The 19011-nt window shown below is 40.6% G+C and overlaps 1 protein-coding gene across 4 annotated transcripts in view; it reads left to right on the top strand.

Annotated features, from left to right (window-relative positions):
• TTBK1 (tau tubulin kinase 1) overlaps positions 1-19011 on the top strand; it is a 104136-nt gene that overhangs the window by 48055 nt on the left and 37070 nt on the right. For 3 of the 4 annotated variants that reach the window (XM_032183978.1, XM_032183979.1, XM_032183977.1), the window contains 6 exons: positions 4648-4713; positions 7185-7277; positions 8009-8134; positions 12676-12830; positions 13756-13975; positions 17629-17804. In XM_032183978.1, coding sequence (XP_032039869.1) covers positions 4648-4713; positions 7185-7277; positions 8009-8134; positions 12676-12830; positions 13756-13975; positions 17629-17804 — 836 coding nt within the window. Of the gene's footprint in view, positions 1-415; positions 491-4647; positions 4714-7184; positions 7278-8008; positions 8135-12675; positions 12831-13755; positions 13976-17628; positions 17805-19011 lie in introns of those variants that run through there. The other variant, XM_032183980.1, reaches the window with a different exon arrangement.

Genomic DNA, 19011 nt, shown 5'->3' with positions numbered 1-19011 from the left:
CTAATATCAGTCTGTTTGACTGGGGAGCAGAGGAGGTAATTCTAGGGAGGCAAATCACAGTAGAACCTGTATGCATCTGTGCTCTCAAATTTGTTTTTTATACTTTCTATTAGGAGTGTGTGGTATGTGATCGGGGGAAGTTAGTCTCTAGAGGGACCCCTCTCACCATTTACAGAGCACTCATAAACCACACAGGCTCGCTCAAAGTTTTGTGTCTAAATTAAACCACATACAGCGCCAGGCAGCGGCGCTGGGAAGGATGCTGGGGGGTGACAACAGCTCAACAAGACGCCCAGGTTTCTGAAGGGATGCAATATTGAATTGTTTTTTAATTTATTTCTGTTTAATTTTTCTCCTCATTTTGTTGTTTTTTATCATGTTTTCCTTTGGGTTTCTCTCTGTTTTACAGTTCTTTTGGGCTCTTCTTTTGAGGCTGTGTTTGATGCGTTGGCTTCCCATCCGCTGCTCGTAACCATCTCTGCTATGAGTTGTGAGTGAGCCATCATCATGCTTCTGGGTTTTCATTTTGTTTTGCACTTTTGTTATATATGGAAGTCCAAATTACACCTGATTTTCTTTTCCCTCATGATATGTTTGTTTTTCAGCAGGATCCTGACAGCTACCTAAATGTGCTGTAGAGGCCTAGAGTATTTGGGATTCTGCCTGAGGGGCTGGCAGACATTTGGGCAGTGCCAGAGACTGTGGTTTTGTCACTTTTTGTGGTTTCAGAGGCGAGGGGAGGGGAGTTCTGTCATCTGACGTTTTTGACTCTGGATTTCTCTATTTATTCATTTTCTAACTCCCTACTGGGACAAAATGTGCTGCTGCTGTTAATGATTCTACAGAGTACTGCTGTTTAATGACTCAAAATGCATGTAAGAGATGCAGAATTTGTCTCTACAGAAGAAATGTAGATGTATTTCCTTGTAAGCCTAACTGCTGGGAGCAGGAAATTCCTAGCAGTCACAAAGATACGTGCTTTTTGATTAATTACAGCTTCCTTTCACTTTTCCTTCTTACTCCAACTTTTCCAACAAGTTATTTCAGTCCAAGATGCATCTCAAAGTGCTTGCTGTGATCTGTGACATTTCCTCCCTCCCCTTAGCACCTCCTCTTCAGTCTGTGCTAACTCTCCCTTCATTTTCTTACTGCTGGAAATTCCTTTCCTGTTTCCATGACAGCTGGGTTAATGATCCCAGATGACAACAGGCCTGACAGGGGCAAAGGTGGTGGATCTCATGAGATGTTTGCGCAGGCTTCTAGAAGGCTGGGGAGGAACCAGTGGTTGTGTTCTCTGAGAGTACCACAGGCATAAGAAATGGCGGGAGGAAAGTTTTGGCACTCAAATGTAAGCTTTTAGAAATGGAGATGAAGAACAGGACCTTCAAAGTAGCAATCTAGAGACCAGTGAGGCAAGAGGAAAAGTTTTGATGTCTAGGTAAGAAGATGGTATAAGGAGCAGGGATCCGGAATCATGATGAAACAGGAATGCTCCTGAAGAAAGGGGAGCATATATAGGAAAGACAGACTTCATCTGAATCATAAGGAAGACACTGTTGGCCCTTAAAATACAGATGATCATCCGTGTTTGAACTGGAGAATGAGAAGAAGCTGATGGGTGCAAGACAGCACGCAATTGCAGACGATACATCCACTCTGTACATAATTTTGTTACCAAATTTTGTCTTTGTGATGTAGTGAGCGTTGCCAATATATGAAAGGAATATAATTTTTGCTCTACAGTACTAGTCTAACACATTCTCCCAAGCTAAAACTCATTTTAAACCTTGCTTCTGACACAATGCAATATATTTCATATCTGTCATCTCCCTGACAGCTCTGTGTAATAAATTACTTTTGCTTGTGTGCTAGACACAATCTGAATTCAGGAAGAGACAAGCTTTATCCTGAGTAACATTTTTCATAGTAACACTGATGTGGAAAAAAATTAAAAAAATAAAAATAATGTATGGTTTAAAAAATTGTACTTCAGCTTTCTAGATTTTTACCTTACAATTTTGGGGGTTCAAATCAATTGCTCTATGCATGATTCCGTAATATGAAGTTCCTAACTGTTAGAATTTCAGTTCTGTGTCAGGTGTGGACAGGTCTGGATGGCTGTGATGCTTTATCCAGGGTATCCTCCACTGCTGGATAATGCAGTGGTGGGATGAAATTTTTTACATGGGAAGAAATGAAGTTTGTAAAGAAATCATCTGACAAATTAATGTTGATGAATTCAGAAGAGAAGTCAGTAACAGTTGAGTATACAGCATGAGCTACAGCAAGTGCTGAGGCAGGAACTGTTTGGATGAAAAATAAGGTCTCTCCTGCTCTCTACAGTAATGGAAACATTTGATTGCATTGATTAGTGACAGTCAAAAGACATGACTAATTGCCTTGTGACTGGCAGGGCAGCCAAATACAGCCAAAAGGAGGGAAAACCTTTAGGAGGAAAAAAGCTATTAACACAGTTAGTGTCTGCCTGTGTTGTTCAAAGTTCTAAATATCCAGTCAAAATAATTGCATGGTCTTGCTCAGTTTGAGCAGTGTCCCTTCACTGAGGCAGTATATCAGAGAGGACTGGAGAGACAGCCCATTGGATTCAGCTGTGGGGAATGGCTTGATGAACTGGTTCATATTGGCTCTTGTAGAGATGTACATGTACAGTTAAATGGTGGGTAGACGTTTGTTTTGTTAATGAAAGAGGAGGGGAATACATCCGCAAACTGCCCAGGAGTTGGTTTCAGAATAGATCTAATTAAAGACTGTATAGATACTGTGCCACAAATAGTAAGTATTGATCTAAAAAGTATTTTCAGAGACATTGCCAACCAAACTAAAATGTAGTACCTGGTTCTATATATACAAATTTATATTTGATATCTGAGGACACTGAAGTAGGAAAAAAGCATAAAAGATAAACTCCCCTGGACTGCAGAGACTGAAGAATATTTGTTCTGAAAGCCCTACAGATTATACACTAGAATTGTTCATAATTTGCTGCTGTTTTATCTCTCACACTCACGTGAGTTTCCACACTCACGAAGGCAAAGAGGAATGTCCTCTTGCTTTTTAACACGCAGAGGACATTTACAGTGATGGGTGATTCCAGCAGACGTGTTCCAGTGGCCAGTATTCTGCTTTTCAGAAACTTACATCAGCAAATTCGGTGGATTACTGAAAAATATTTTGCAGTAATTTGTCAGTAAGCATCTGAAATGTATGCTCAGTGAGGAAAGAGGTGTGTGGTCATGGAAATAATATCTTGACTATTGCCTGCTGCTAAATAAGTAGCTAATAGCTCAAGCTAGTGGACTGCAATGTTATATGCTGCATTAAGTACATGGCATATGCATGTGTGTTCTCCATGTGGAGTGTGACTTTTTGTTTGGAGTCGCTGTAACTTGGGAGCTGCACTACATACCAGTCATATGTGTGTTAGCAGCATAGTTGCTTGTTTAAAATGCATTTCAAGTTGTAGTCTTTGTAAAAGTACTGAAACTCAGAGCAACTTCCCCGTAGCCAGAGGGAAATGACTGAATTGTGTGCATTTAAACTGACAGAAGCGTGCCCTAGAATAAAAGTACCAAATTTAAGGCTTAGCTCTGAAAACATAGGCACAGCTGAAACAACAAACATAAATCAACTGACCTAAGTGGAACAACTCACCCAAGTAGATTATTTATTAATATGCTCAAAATTCTGCCAAAGTAGCATATTAATTATCAGTGTCTAGTGCTTTGCCCATGCTTAACATTAAGGTGCCTGGGCCTGAACCTTGTTTTGCCACGTGAATTTTGAAAGCATTGTAGTTAGCTCTGGTGTTTCTAGCTAAGCTGGAAGGATTTGTTGGATGTCATTCTTTAAATGCACATTTTTCAGAACAGAGTAAGTAAGCGTACATGACTTAGTGTCCTTGTGGAGGCAGCAGTGGAAAGATTTGGGGGTGTTGCTCAGCCCCCAGAACAGAGGAAGCCTCCAGCTGTGAGCAATAGTCAAAGGAGGACTGCCTTCTTCTTGAAGGTGCCTTTATCAAGCCTTCACTTCTGGGTACATGAAGATCGAGACAATCTGAGCAAGAGAAACTGAAGCTACGCGGTTTAGAATATACTGGGGAGAAAAAAAAAAAAAAGGCAAGAGCCCCAAAAGTCAGAGGATCTTCATTTTTATAAGTCTTCTAGAGGATGGTGACAAACAATGTCAGCAAATACATATGTTTGTCATCCCTGTGTTAGAGCAAGGGGTCCCTGTTTTTGTCACACGCAGGCTGCCCTCAGGTTTGCTGATGTTTTTCCTGACTCTTTTTTTGCACTAGCACTTCTTTACTAGCTTTTTCCTTGTCCTGGTATTTAAAAAGAAAATAAGATCCTGGAAAATGTTCTTATTTCTATGTCTGGACTATTACTGTTCTAACCTATCTCTGTAATCACTTTGCTTTCTGTGTAAAATTATTTTTTTATACAAATACAGAATTGGAAAAGCTGTCTATTCAGGTGGCTGCTAGAGCAGATGAAGGCATAAAGAGGTTTTTTTTTGCCTTGGGTCCATAAGAAATAAAAGTGTAGATGAGAATTTCTCAGCAGTTAGCACATGGGGTTAAATAACCTGCTCTGTCTCTGAGATTTTTCTGTTGTCTCCCTTCAGCCTCGCAACGTTGCTGGTTTTCGAGGAACAGTCCGTTATGCTTCAGTGAACGCACACAAAAACCGAGTGAGTATTTCTGGGTTATAAAGAGTTAACAAAAGGGTTATTTCTCCCCGGATAACTGTTCTCAGGTGGAGAGGTCTAAGAAGTGCAAGTTCTGGTTTACAGCCTACAGAAATTAATAAATCCTACTAATTTCATTAGAAGGTCAAGGGTGTTGACTGTAAAATCGTAATTATGATTCAGTTACTGGATCCTCTCTAGGTGGTAAATTTGCTAATTGTAATTATTGCATTGTCAGACATGCTTAAGGGGGAAAAAATCCCACTAAAACAGCAATCCGTGTTAAGTGCCAGGCTGCGTGCTAATTTCAAGTATATCTTGGCTGTGAGTTGCAAAGTGCTGGGTCACCAAATCCATTCAACACCTGGAATTTTTGTTCTTAACAACATGGTCTAAGGTTAAAAGCAACCTAGTTAAAGTCAAATTTATTTTTCCCTGAAAAGAGCCATTATTTCCAATGTCTGGCCTGTTTCATTCTAAACACTTCTAGCAGTCTCGTCCACCATTTTTTCTCAAAACACTTTTGTCCTGTGTCAATAATTCTTCCTACATAGGCAGTGAAACATAAGTCCTCTGGTTCTGCTGCTAAGTGCTTGCCAGATGAGAATTAGCATCCCTCCTGCCTTATCTCCAGGTTTCTAGCATCCTAAGTGCTGTTGCTTTTTGAGACAGGGTATTTGTAATCGTAAATTGGTATTGTGTATGTTCAGCATTGATATCATGTTTCTAATCATTGCACTGTTCTATACATAGCAAAAGCATTCTTGGAGCTTTTGCTTACAGTCTCATCTATAGACTGGGACAGTAGCTCAGCTATTTGTAAACCTGTAATCAATTGAGCAGGGTGCTGTTACCTGAAGAGAGAGTGTTTTGTTCATCTCTTCCCTTGCCACAAGCACCACAGTCCCATCCTTTTTCCTGGTCCTGGCACTTACTGGACCCTTCTGCAAGCCAAATAAACTCAATCTTCTGAAAGAATACTTGCTATACACAAACATATGTCTGTGTGTATGTTTTATACGTAGACATACACATTAAATAAATAAATAAATAGTAAACTGTCCCACTTTAGTTTTCTGCTTGCAGAGGGTCCTGCAAATGCCTGAGCTGGTGCAAGCTAAGGTGTATAATCTTTGTGGTACATAATCTTTGTTGATTCTAATTTTTCTAGTATGCCATGAGAAGTGTTTATATGGAAGGCAATGTTAAATAAAATTCTCCATAAAGTGGGATTTAAGAAATAAACATCAACAACAAAAACGTTCTCCAAATAGTTTGCTTCGGGCTCCTGGGGGACATGGTACTTCAGATTCCTTGGATGTGCTAGGGAATTCCTTTCCTACTTACAAATGTTTGTAAGACCCAGTGCTCTCTATTTAAAGAGCCTCTTTGTAAATTCCCTACGTTTGAAAATAATATATTTAATGGGAGGAATCTGCTAGAAGCTGAACTTCCAGGAAAACTATAGCAAAACCAGCTCAGTTCTTGCTGAGAAGAGGTCTGAGATTTGGTAAGCCTCAGACTAGTATATACACTGCTATCCCTTAGCAATTGTCTGAATTCAGTCTTATTTAGGATGAGTCTGTAGCATGACTTGGCACATATCAGGAAATTTCAAGTCTTTTTAGGGAAAGAAGTTGCTGGCTGCAAGATGTCAATTATTGCAGAAGGTGGAAAGTGTGATAAAGGGAGGGAAGTTGAATGCCATCATAAATTCTTTATGTTTCCTGGGGGATACTGAGAAACCTAAAGTGTGATTTTTGGAAGAGCTGGATAGTGCCAGCTGTAGCTGGCATCAGCTGAAGGTATATTTAGGCACAAAAATTGCTGCATAACACATGCTATTCTGAGAAATCTTGTTCTAAGATATGCTGAGCACCAAAAAATGAAGTCCTGTGTTTTTGACAATTTCAGCCTTAATCCCCATGTTCATGTTTCAATTTTGTATTTGCTAGAGCAGGAAGAGAATGGTATGTGGAGAAGTTACAAATCTGTAAATTGTTGTGGTGCGTGGTGATGAGAGTTTTAATAAAGCCCTTGAGTAAATGCTGTCTTGTGAAAAGAGTTGGAACGATACTTTGCTTAGAAACAGTAATAAAAAAGACTTTCTACATACAAGTGCTTTTTTTCTTAATCTAGATCATACCATATCCCATTAATAAATGTGCTGTACACTGAGTGAGGGAAAGTCCTATGGAAAACTAGTGTTCTGTTTTAAATATTAAAAAACTCTTTCCTATTGTATTCACAAGGAAAACAGATGAAGCTATTCAAGTGACTGTATCGACATTGCCCCATTTAATAAGTGCTTGATTTTGCATCTTAAATTTTTAATCTGGCTTATTTGATCATGTAATGGGAAGTATGACTTCTCTTCCTGCTTTTTAAAATGAGGTAGCTCATCTGGAGAGCACACCTGGACCACTGAGCAGCATGGAACTTTGCTCCTCAGTCTTCGTCTCTCTTTTCTCCAGGAGATGGGTAGACATGATGATCTGTGGTCCCTCTTTTACATGTTGGTGGAGTTTGCAGTTGGTCAGCTTCCATGGCGAAAGATCAAAGATAAGGTAGGAAACTCAGTGTCTGTGCTTAAGACAGGGTGCTATATTTTGTTATTATGACTCTTATTATTCCTCTTTTTGCAGCTGAGTGCTGCTTTCTGCTGAAGTAAAGCTGGAGCCTGTTTTTCATCAGATCTTGCTGCAAGGTGCTAACCTGCTTTTGTGTGCTGTGACGCACAGAGTAGAGCTTGTCTTGTTTGGAATAGATGTTTTCTTATGCACATAGTTAATCATGTTGGATCAAGCAACTTTGACTTTGTTCTTGTAAAGCAAGCACAAAAGTGGAAAAACTGCATCAGAGCTGTCCTTTTGAGAAATAAGCAGAGCCTTGAGAAAGGAGGGAGGATAACTCTTTGCCATGAAAAACAAGCCAAATGGGAATTGCAACAAGAAAGTTGAACAGAATAAAGCTAACTGTTCATGTTACCTTGGAAGTACTTTGTGCTTGAGAATTAAATCGCGGAAAGAAATATGTTACCTGTGCCAAAGGCTCTGCTGAAGGGACAGCTTCTGAAGAGTGTTTCTGACTCACGATTCTCCTTTGGCCTTTGCCTGCAGTGGTCTACCTCACTGTGCTAGGGATACCAAAACGGGAGAAGTGCCTAGATACAGTGCTGTGTCTAAGCAGCAGCTGTGTTCCTGGACTGTATGGTATTCCAGGAATGATAAGACCGAGGAAGTATGAATATGAAGCAATAAAAGAGATTCTTGACTCTGAGCTATTTTCTGTTTTTCAGGAACAAGTTGGCATGATAAAAGAAAAGTATGAACACCGAATGCTGCTAAAACACATGCCTTCAGAGTTCCACCTGTTTCTGGATCATATTGCAAGCCTGGACTACTTCACTAAGCCAGACTATCAGGTAGGAGCCTTTCTTTGTTACCAGCCTGATGCACGGCGGTCTGGATTGGCATTTGTTTTTTTCTAATTTTTCCACGCACATGTTCATATCAGGCTGATGAATACCTTTTCTAGGACCAGAAGAAAAAGGTTGGACTGTACATTTCTTCCTTGTCTCACCCCCTTGCTAACCCTGCCCAAAATAAGCGCTTACTCTGAAAGAGAAAGTTCTTCCCAAGCAACAGAGTATTTCTGGTTTTCATTAAACCATAAATGTTGCGAGATACTCCAAATGTGGCAGAATTTTAGCACAGCTTGCCAAAGTCTGCAGAGAGCCTGTGCCAACTGCTCAGCAGTGCACACCAATGCTTTTGGTTTCTTGCAGGTTTATGTGGGCCTGAGCTATTATAACCTTTCTTTAATATTCATCTTATCATTTTTTCTTCCATGCACTATTTGCATGTATGTGATCTATTATGGTAGTTCAGCTAACACAATATAACTGAAGCAACTTGATTGTTTCCCTTTATCACAGTGCTTTTCTCTCCACATTAAAGCCAAAGCGATGAAAACAACATTTTACGAGCAGATCTGTGCAGTCTTTTGAGTGACTGCTCCTGTTGACAGTGCATCAAATGAGTGGGAAGATGTGGCTTTGTATGTTAGCCACGTACATGTTCAGCATAGCAACCACAACTCGTTTAAAAAAAAAAAAAAAAGTTTTTTTCAGGAAAAAAATCACTTTCTGAATAGTACAGTGGAAGTATAACTTTTGCAACTAAGATGGAGGGCTGGAGAGGGATGAATTGGAGGTGAATTGAAGGAAGAGACTGGAATTTATTTAGTCTGGAGCAGGAAAGACAAGAGGGGATCTAATTTCTGCTTTCCAGTGTCTCAAGGAGGGTTGAAGGGAGGATTGAGGCAGATTTCTCAGAGGCATACAGCAAAATGCAGGCAGCACAAGCTGCATCAAGAGAAATTGTGACTAGAGCTAGGGGCAAAATTGCAAATGAGGTTTGTTATGTGTGTACCTAGAGAAGGTACCTAGAGAAGCTGTAGAATCTCCATCCTTGAAGATTTCCAAAACTTAACTGGACAAGGCCCTGAGGAACTGGATCTGACTTTGTAATTAACCCTGATTTGAGCAGATGGTTGGATTAGAAAGCTCTTTTTGAACCTACATCCTCCTATCGTTCTATTTCAGTATAAAATAATTGTGTCCTAACTGTACTGAAAAGCCATCTTTGGAAGGAGGTGTTTCCAGACCATTTTAGTGCAGTACAAATCCTGAACAGCTTTTTTCACAGCTGGGGATTTGTCAGAAGCTGTGAATTGTCTCCTTGCCCTCAGTTTCTTGCAGGTGCATCTCTGTGAAGAAGCATATAAAAGGGAACTCCACAAAAATCTGGCACCTGTAGCTCAGTGCTGAACTCTGATTCTTCTAGCTTGACTGGAGGTATATTCCAGCCAGCAAATTCTCCAGAGGTGTCCTGTATATTCACTCACCTGGATTTATTACTGAGAAAGATTAAAAAATATATCAGATGGCATCTGAATTTGACACCAGTACCAGACACTCAGAGAAGCTAAGGAAGTGAAGAAAATATGTCTATTCAGATATGAAGTCATGGTTGGTTTAAAATTTGGAATGATAAGATTAGAAATAAGGAAACAGAATAAAATATATATGAATGCAATTTAAAGTTACAGTTTACTATTTCTTTCCTTAGCCCTTTATTATATTTCAATTTAAGATATACATACTAATCACCAGGTGAGAATTAGGATTCTGAATATTGACCTATCGCTGGACAGGTTTAATGTTCAATGTTGCTGTTCAGTTCTGGTCAATCTCCAAGTTCTTTGGTTCTTCCCTTTGAGAGAAATTATTACAAAAGGGCAGCTGCACTGTTTTGGAAAAGATATTTTTCTGGCCTTGTAGCATGTCTCCAACAGTGTTGCCTGTGAGATCATAAAAGAATGAACATTCAGTGATGTTTCAAAAACTCTCAAAACTTAAGGATCAAAGATCCTTGAGGCTCAAGAGTCTCCTTATCCAAAAATGTCTCTGTATTTTACATCTTGGATATAACTCCGGACACGAGATCCCTAACTCCTCTCTCCCCTTTCCCAGCTACACACTATCTTCCAAACCTCCTCAGTGTTGCTCTGCAGTTACTCTTTTACCCATACTGAAGTCTACTGAGTTGTTTTTTGCACAGAAGGAAGCCTTTCCACACCTTTGATCTTCCTCTGAACCTTTCCAATTGTACATTTTTGAGGTGGGGAATTGCCAGCATTGCGTGTTCAAGATGTGTATATCCCACAAGTGATAAACTGCAGTTGTAATGTTCTGTTCCATTCCTAAGTCTTCCAGTATTCCATCTGTTTGATCTGGTGTCAATGCAGTTTTGATGGCTCCCATCTCTGTACTGAGTAAAGTTTTTGCTGCTTTTGCAGCAACATGAGGTTTTGGTAGAATCCTTCCTCTCCCCTCCATCATTCTGAGGTGGGGAATGAAGCATAAATGCTGCATGTGAGCCTCTGATTACCAAATCACACTTACTGCTCCCTCCTCCCTCACTGTCTGAAAGTTGATGTATTTTCTGTCTGCCTTCTCCTGATGGATGTCTCTGGCTTTGCAGGATGCTGGAAATCATAGGATGCTTTTGGCTTTATAAAGAGGCCAGACAAAGATGTAAGAAGAGGCATAATGGGTCAGCCTCTACTTTCTTGCTCTCTTGTTAATGGAGACAGACAGATGGGGACTGGCTGCTGCGGCTGTGCTCTGTCCTCTGAGTGGTCCTTTCCTTGAAGTCTGCAATCTTTATCTTCAGCTTTGTTATTATCAGCATCTGGAATTGTCAATGTAGGCAAATATGCCCATGTGAAGGGTGGGAAGAGTAGGATGGTGAAATACACCTAGAGTCCTCACCATCATTATGCAGCACATGTGAAGGAAAAAGCAACTGCATCTGCTATCTGTAGTTTTATCAGTGTCACAGGAAAGATGTTTTAGGGGTGGAAGGCAATGCAGATCCTTTATATTAGTGACTCCTTGCCTTTATTTTTTTTTCCCCTGCCATTTTTTCTCAATATTGCTATTTTTAAAAAGAGAGAGAGAGAGAGAGAGAGAGAGAGAGGAAGAGAAACTTTATCACTCACAGCTGTATTTCTCTCTCCATCTACCCTGCTAACCCAGCTTGTGTTTTTATTCTCTTTGTGTGAATTCTGTCCTCTTTCTTGTAGTTTTGCAATTCTCCTTCCCACACCCTCACCCGTATGTGATTTTTGTGTGTGCACGCTTATCAGCCACCATGGTTGTCTCCCTTTTGCCTTGATTAAGTAACCACACTACTTCCCTTTCCCCTACCAGCTCTGAGTGCTATTCTGTTCACCTCTAAACCCTCTTCTTACAGATCCTCCAATACTACGGTTCCTACCACTTCCTCTTTTAGCAGCTACCCAGGGAACCTTTCTCATCCTGAAAGGAAACCACGTCATCTCTGAGCTTTTCCTGGGGGAGCTCAGCCCTGCTACAGCTGGGCCTGGCTGCAGATGGAAGCTCAGGAAGGCTAGTAATTAGGCAAATTCATGAGAATACATCCATCTGAGTTTACTAAGTCCAGAAATGCATTTGCTAAGTGCAAGACTGTGACCCTTCATTTACTCACAATTGGTTTTGAGCAAGAAATTCCCTGCCAACAGCAGCAACACAAGTCCTGTTTCCACCACAGGTGAAAGGAGGCATCATGATATGTGGCTAGCAGAAACTCAGTCTTATCATGTTCAACTGTCACAAAATTAAAATCCCTTTCTGAGCAAAGGAGTTGCTACAACTGGCATGTCATGTCCAGTCTGTCTCCGCTCTCTGGAGGAGTGTTACCTGTCCCTTGGTCTGGCTGACAGTCAACTCTGGGAATTCTCTTACTTAGACATAGTGCCACTGCAGGAGGAGAGCTGCAGAGATCTTTTGGTTCTAGGCCACAAATAGGAGGAAAAGGTTGGCTCAACTGAAAGTGGCAGATAGGAATTTAATTGCAGTTTGCTGAAGGTAGTAGGAAATGGCAGGCTCTCCAGGCCTTCATGCAGAAAGCTTTCTGATCATGCTGATAAACACAACTGAAATTTAAATACAAAGAAACAGGGGTTTTATTCGTGGTAACTTTTATTCATGTCCTAGTGTTAATTCTATGCCATAAGTCACATGTCTTTGTCACCATATTCTCTCTTCACGTTGAGTCAGCTCAATTCTGAATTATTTAGATGAATAACATTATTGGAATAACAAGACCTCACATATGGCCGTGTTGGCCTAGAGCATCCAGATTGTTTTCCTTTGACAGGAGATGTCACGTTTCCTTGGGTAGTGCACTGCTGTGTGGAACACTTCATTCTTTTCGTAAAGAATATCTGTTCTTTTTACAGATAACCTTACTTTTTACAGGCAAGATGGAGATTAGATTATAAGATGCACTTCATACTCATGCTCATACTTCATTTTTTTTTGTGATAGCTTCTCTCAGCCACTTAGAATAAATTGTTTTTGCAAATTTATTCCAGCTAATCATGTCCGTGTTTGAGAACAGCATGAAAGAAAGAGGCATCACTGAAAATGAAGCCTTTGACTGGGAGAAGGCTGGTACAGATATCTTGTTGTCCACTAGCACCTCTACTCCACCACAACAGAACACCAGGCAAACCGCAGCCATGTTTGGGTGAGTATTGCAGTTATGCTGGTCAAACAATGGACATGCCCAATAACAAGCTCACCAACAAGTTCATTATTGAAAGATTCAAAGGCCATTATGATCCTGGAAAGTAGGAGCTGCCTCATAACCACTACTTGATTTGACTTTATGTATATTAACATCTATCTAAGGTAATGGAACTTGGCTTCAGACCCTTTCTGTCCTGAAAACATATTTTCTACTTGGGATGAGTGCATGGGTTGGAGTCACATTCAGGAATGCCTGGAGACCTTTGGCACGGATTACTGGAACCCATATGTTTTGCATATTACATGGAGTGCACACAGCTGGAGCTTCCGTGAGAGTGCCTGCTGCAAGGCAGCTGTTGTCTTGCTGTGGGGAGGTTTTGTACAGAGCTGAACACATCAGAGTGCATGTGCTGTTCATGTCCAGAATGTAACTCCACAACCTTCATGGGGTGTTTCATGTGCTAGTGCAGAGGTGCACAGAGATTGATGCTCAGAGATGAAAATATGTCCAAACAGAATTTGATAAGGTTTAGCTCAGTGGTCTGTCCTAGTGCTTTTGAGGGAACAGATACCAATAATCCATAGTAAAATTAAAGAGCATAAAAGCTACAAAGCCTATTAAGCCTGTGCAAAGATGAGAACTATGCTTTAAACTAAGTAATGTGTAATGGGCACTTCTGGAAACTTTTAAAGAAGTTTCTATTCCAATATGCTTTCACTAATCTTTTCCACTATCTTTGTGACTGTATGTTAGGTGGATTCCTCCTGTTGTGTTTCATGTTGTGAAGTAATGCTAGATTGCCTGTTTTTTTTTCAACCTCAAAATACACTAAAAGCTGCTAAGGAATTTCCGTGGGGCAGTGTGATGGGGCCACACTCTCTAAGTACTAATGTTATTTCCTTTCTTCTTGTCTTTTCCATAGGGTGGTTAACGTCACTCCAGTACCTGGGGATTTGCTTCGTGAGAACACTGAGGATGTCCTACAGGGTGAACATCTGAGTGATCAAGAGAACGCTCCTCCCATCCTGTCAGGCCGGCCAGCAGAAGGTCTCGGCCAGACACCAAACACCGCTTTCAACGAGGCAGAAGTTTGGGAAGAGACAGATGTGAATCGCAACAAACTCAGGATCAGCATCAGCAAAGTAAAGAACATTTATTTGTCTCCTGTGGCTGCTGGTCTTAGGGCGATGAATTCATAGACTGCTATAAGCAACCTGGATCCACTGCTGTGGCATCCATAGTATGGACCAAAGACCACCATGGAATTTCTCTGTGGAAATGGGGATCACAATTCTTTCACACAGTGGAAGCCATTGGGATTAATTTGGGGTTTTATGCAGAAGACATTTTTGAGCCCAATAATGCTAGGGCAAATCTTTCATATAGCCGTTATATCATTATGTAGGATCTTGGTACTTCAAGCAATGGTATTCTAGTCCTTGATATGGTATCAGAAATGTCCCGGTTTTGGGGAGATTATAAACAAAAGTTTACTGCATTTTTATCTCGGGCAAATAAATTCAATCTGAGGTGTCTTCATAAGCCGTATTTTTCCAAACCTTGATTCATCCCTAGCGGAATTTTTGTCTTCCAATTTTTTAACTTTCCTTTCTAAGGGTGGTACAATCTAAAAACAGCATATAATGATGTTTTTACCCCTGTGAAGAGAGAATAATCTATTACTTAATGCTCTTGTATTTTTGCATTCCAAGGTCATATTAGTCTTTTTAGTCTACACGCCATGTAGACTTAGCTGGTTTTCCTTATAATCCTTAAGCTGTTTCTCAGTCCTTTCTTGCAAATGTGACCTAATTTCTTGGAGGCTTACCAGGTGATGATTCCATCGTAAGTGCTATGTTTGAGAATCTACCAGTTTGTTTATTAGATCAACATACATATTGTAAGTAAACTAGTATTTGCTGTGTTGATCGCAATTATTTCAAAATCAGAATGTCACATGGCATAATACCAGATGCAAACAAAATCTGTCAGCAGAGAAACCTTCATCAAGAAGACATAGATTTATCAGGGTGTATTGGATTCACTTCACAAACCTTGCTTTAATGGATATTAGTAGAAAAGCATTAACTGTATGGTAAATCTACCAGCTATTCAGGTCTGACCAGAATTCACTTTAATCTCTACACAGGCATGAAGTTAGGCCTTCTTTCAGCCCTATAGCTCTCTCCACTATCCTTAGTCTCATTAAGAAAGATTATTTTAGGACAAGAAAGCATCTCACCTAACTTAATATTCTCCAATGCATACAATTTGAATCAAAATGTTATTTGTATGAAACATTAACAGAAGCATTCCACAATACTGAGAATTATAAACCAAGTTCAAAGCATTTCTCCATCTCTCTCTGGTAAACTAAGTGTGTGCATTCACTGAAGTTCTCATCTGAAGGCACATGAAATAAAAAAAAAAAAAAAAGCCTAACAGAGTGGGGCAATTCTATTTCCACAGCATATAAAACCAAAAAAAGAATATTACAGAAAAATCCTGGTAACTCCTATGTGTTCTTCTGTTCCTTACAACCACCAGGTGCCTTGATGCTCTTCAGTCAGACCAAGACGTGTGCAAGGGAGTCCTAAATGTCCTTTCCACATGCTAGTTGTACGCCATGGCTGGGTACTCAGCACTGTCATTTATTCACAAGCTCTGCCGTAACAGCAGCTAGAGGCAAGGGAGGTTTCTGCAACATCCACAGCATGACCAGGTGACTCTCCTGCCAAGGGATATGCTATTTCTTGTCAGTTTACTGGCAAAGGAGATAGAGGAGTCAGCATGGCAATGAGCACTTTGGATCTGACAAGCTCTGTGGCTACACAGCAGTCTATGAAATAGAGCCTAGGACATCGTGCTTTCCCAAGCAAAAGAAATCTGGCCTTTCTGTCTGCGAGGGTTATCTTTAGTCTGATCCTGTACTTTCTCTCTGCTAGGGCTGTTCTCTTTACTTTGATTGTTCTCTGATAAAGCATCAGTTTTCATTTAAGTCACAATCACCACAGGGAGAAAAAAAGAAGCTGCAGACTTAATCTGCAGGGACACAGCTTCACCTCTGCTTGCAATTTCAGGCATCCCTTGTGTCTTTCAAAATGATACAGGCAGCTGGTGTGTAAAACACCCTTCTTCTATTCCCAGCATTGCCATCCTTCATTTTCTAGGCTTATAGAACTAGAATTAACTCTGGCTGTCTTTGTCCTGCTCTTTGCATTTAGGTGATGAGTAGATCTTGCCATGTTTTTTCTCCCTAATACCTGGCTAGGAGGTATTGTGGAGCATCCTTTTTCTCTGTTCACACAGTTCTGATCTTCTGTCCCACATCTCCCATTTCTGCGCTAAGGGCATTTTCCTTGCTCACTACCACTGACCTTTCTAAATCCTCCTGGTTCTCCTTCCTCTGCTGGATCAAGATGTTTGTTCTGTGTTTTTTTCAGAAGCCTCTTCCTTCTCTCTTGCACCCTCCCCCAGTTTTCTGCTTGTGGATCTTACCAAGTTGCCTGTTTCCTTACATTTACAATGTCAGTATTTTGTTCATCTCCAAAACACATTTGTCACCACCATTCTTGCATGTTTTGGCCTGCATGAATTACAGATTAAATCGCTGTCATCTGTTCTGCTGTTCCTGTAATGCCTGAAAGATCTCCATTCCCCCTAGCTGCAAAGGCTCCTTGTTTTTTTTATTCCAAACCCAGCCTGAGTGATTTAGATCTGCTAAATTATGAACACTGATTGACTGGCTGTGTACACAGTACTCACACAAAGGCAGCTTTCTTGATCAGCAACGTTTTACTGAGAGGCCTGCTTATATTCAGGGTCTCTGGCATTAACAGAGGGCAAGGGAATTTAGGGCATGCCTCAGAATGAGATAAAAACTCTCCATGCATACTCCCACAGAGGCAGTGTGTAGTACCTGATGTTGCATTGCTGGCAGCACAATATGTTTGAATGCAAACCCTAGACTACTGTTTCAGACCTTGGGCCATTCTGCCCCTCTGCTTTTGCCTAAACAGGTCTTCTCTTCCAGAAGGAAGCAGCACAGTGGAAGGCAGAAGGTGTCTGTGTTAGTCACCTACTTCTACTCCTTTGTCTGTTGCTAAATTAAAAATAATAAATGAAAATAAAATCAAATTCACTAATGCCATGTGAAATGTATTCATAGATCTATGAACGCTCAATGCTCACAAGTCTTTACAAGTATGTTCAGGTCCCTGCATCTCCAAACTGTTGACCCTGGGTCTGTGGAAATCTCTTAGAGATGTTGTGGTTGAGTAAGTATCCTGGAAGATTTTGTAAAGAGGACCAAAATTAAAAACAAACAAAACCCACCACCTTTGGAATTAGGAGTTGGCTTAGTTGAATCATCTTCATCCAAGTTAGAAGTGTGTACGTTGTAATATAATGCATGGACCCTACACAGATAAATATAGACAAACAATGCATTTTTCATAACAGTTTTCTTAGATGGCTCTTAGACGCCTTGGAGAAGCAGTTAGGGTTTGTGTTTGCATTAGTTTAACCCATGATAACTCCTTTGAATTAGTTATTCCAAGGTAATTGAAAGGCAAAGGCCGTCTTGTAAAGGCAGTTAAATATTTGAAATGATTAAAATCCATACCTTGCTTTAATATTAGACAGTTGGAGGGCATATTGTCCCTTGCATTGCTTGTGTAGGTTGTGAAAACGCAGCTGAAACCGTGTACTGGAAGAAAGCACAGAGCAACAGCGAAGGATGGGAAATCAAAGTCTGTGGTCAGTTTCTGAGGTTCTTTGTGTTTACCCCCTACAGACTCAGTGCATGGTGGAAGAGGAGCAGAGAAACGGTGTCTGCCCCAGCTCCCCAGTCCGAGTGCCTCCGGAGTCCCCTACTGCGCAAGCGCGCTCCCTAAGATACCGCCGTGTGAACAGCCCCGAGTCAGAACGCCTCTCCACTGCTGATGGCAAAGCAGATCTACATGAAAGAAGGTTTGCTCACCCTTTGTAACCTTCTACTGTTCGTAGCAGTGCCTTGAGGATTGATTTTTGAGGCCAACCTGATCATTAAATAATTGGGCACTGAAAGGTCATTTCTGGGTGGAGGAGTCAGCTCACATCAGCTTTATGATCTTTGTGATGGTTCGCTCATGTCTGTTAATAAAAGCAGTTAGTGGGAGGAATTCTTATCCTGTCCCTGGATGGAAATAACTCCATAGATGGAGGGAGGGATATTTGTCAGAGGGAAGGCCGACCTAAGGTGGGGGGGAATAATGGATGTTGTTAGGATACGTGCAGGGATGCATGTATTCTGAGAGCTAGCTGGCAGACCCTCATCTGGTGAGTTTCATTATTTCATTATTTTTCCATAATAATAATAATAATAATAATTTTTTAGCCTATACTATTGCACTTGTTTGCATGTGCCAAGTATGCATTGCATCCAAAAGGTGAAGCCTGATTTTGAGGACTGAGGACCTAATCTCAGATCCACAGCAAAGAAATGAAGAACAAGCCAAGAATAATAAAAATAATTAAAGGTGCTTAAAGTATTGTGTGCTGAGAAATGCGTGTTACAAGACATAGGACCATGAAGTTGGAAATCCCCTTCATACTCCTTGTTACTCTCTTGTCTTCTTCCTGTCGAAAGTCAGGGCATGAACTGGAATTGCAGAAATTACTGGTGAAATGACCCCTGTAAAACAGGTAGGAAAGAGACAAGCCTTCTTCTCTGACTTCTTCTTTGTCAGAGAAAATCTGACAGACTTCAGTTAGGAAGCTCAGTCTCAAAGAGACACAATTTGGAAATGAAGGAGGGTCAAAAAGAACTAGAGAGAGGGGATGAGCCCTTAGCACTACCCCCAGTTTGTTAGATACTGGTTTATTCTGGATGTCTGGAGGAAGCTGTAATACTTCTCTAACTCAGGAATGATTGTATGTGTTGCTGTTAATAATTTAGGATTCGAGTAACAAATCTTGGTTCTAGCTGCCTCTTTCTTTTCTCATTCTATTTAAAATAGGCAGGGAAATAAGCCATTTATAATTGTCAGCAGTACTAGTCCTGTACATTCACTGAAAGATTTTAACTAATTCCTTTATTTTTCCCATTCTGTCTTGTCTACTCATCATCGTGCTAACTTAGCATAGAAAAAGTGTATTATCCAAGAATCATCCCTTTCTCCTGTCCTCTTCCCTCAGC

The sequence above is a fragment of the Aythya fuligula genome, chromosome 3 (assembly GCF_009819795.1).
Source record: "Aythya fuligula isolate bAytFul2 chromosome 3, bAytFul2.pri, whole genome shotgun sequence".
In the NCBI taxonomy this organism is placed as follows: domain Eukaryota; kingdom Metazoa; phylum Chordata; class Aves; order Anseriformes; family Anatidae; genus Aythya; species Aythya fuligula.
This window is presented reverse-complemented; position numbering and strand designations above follow the sequence as displayed.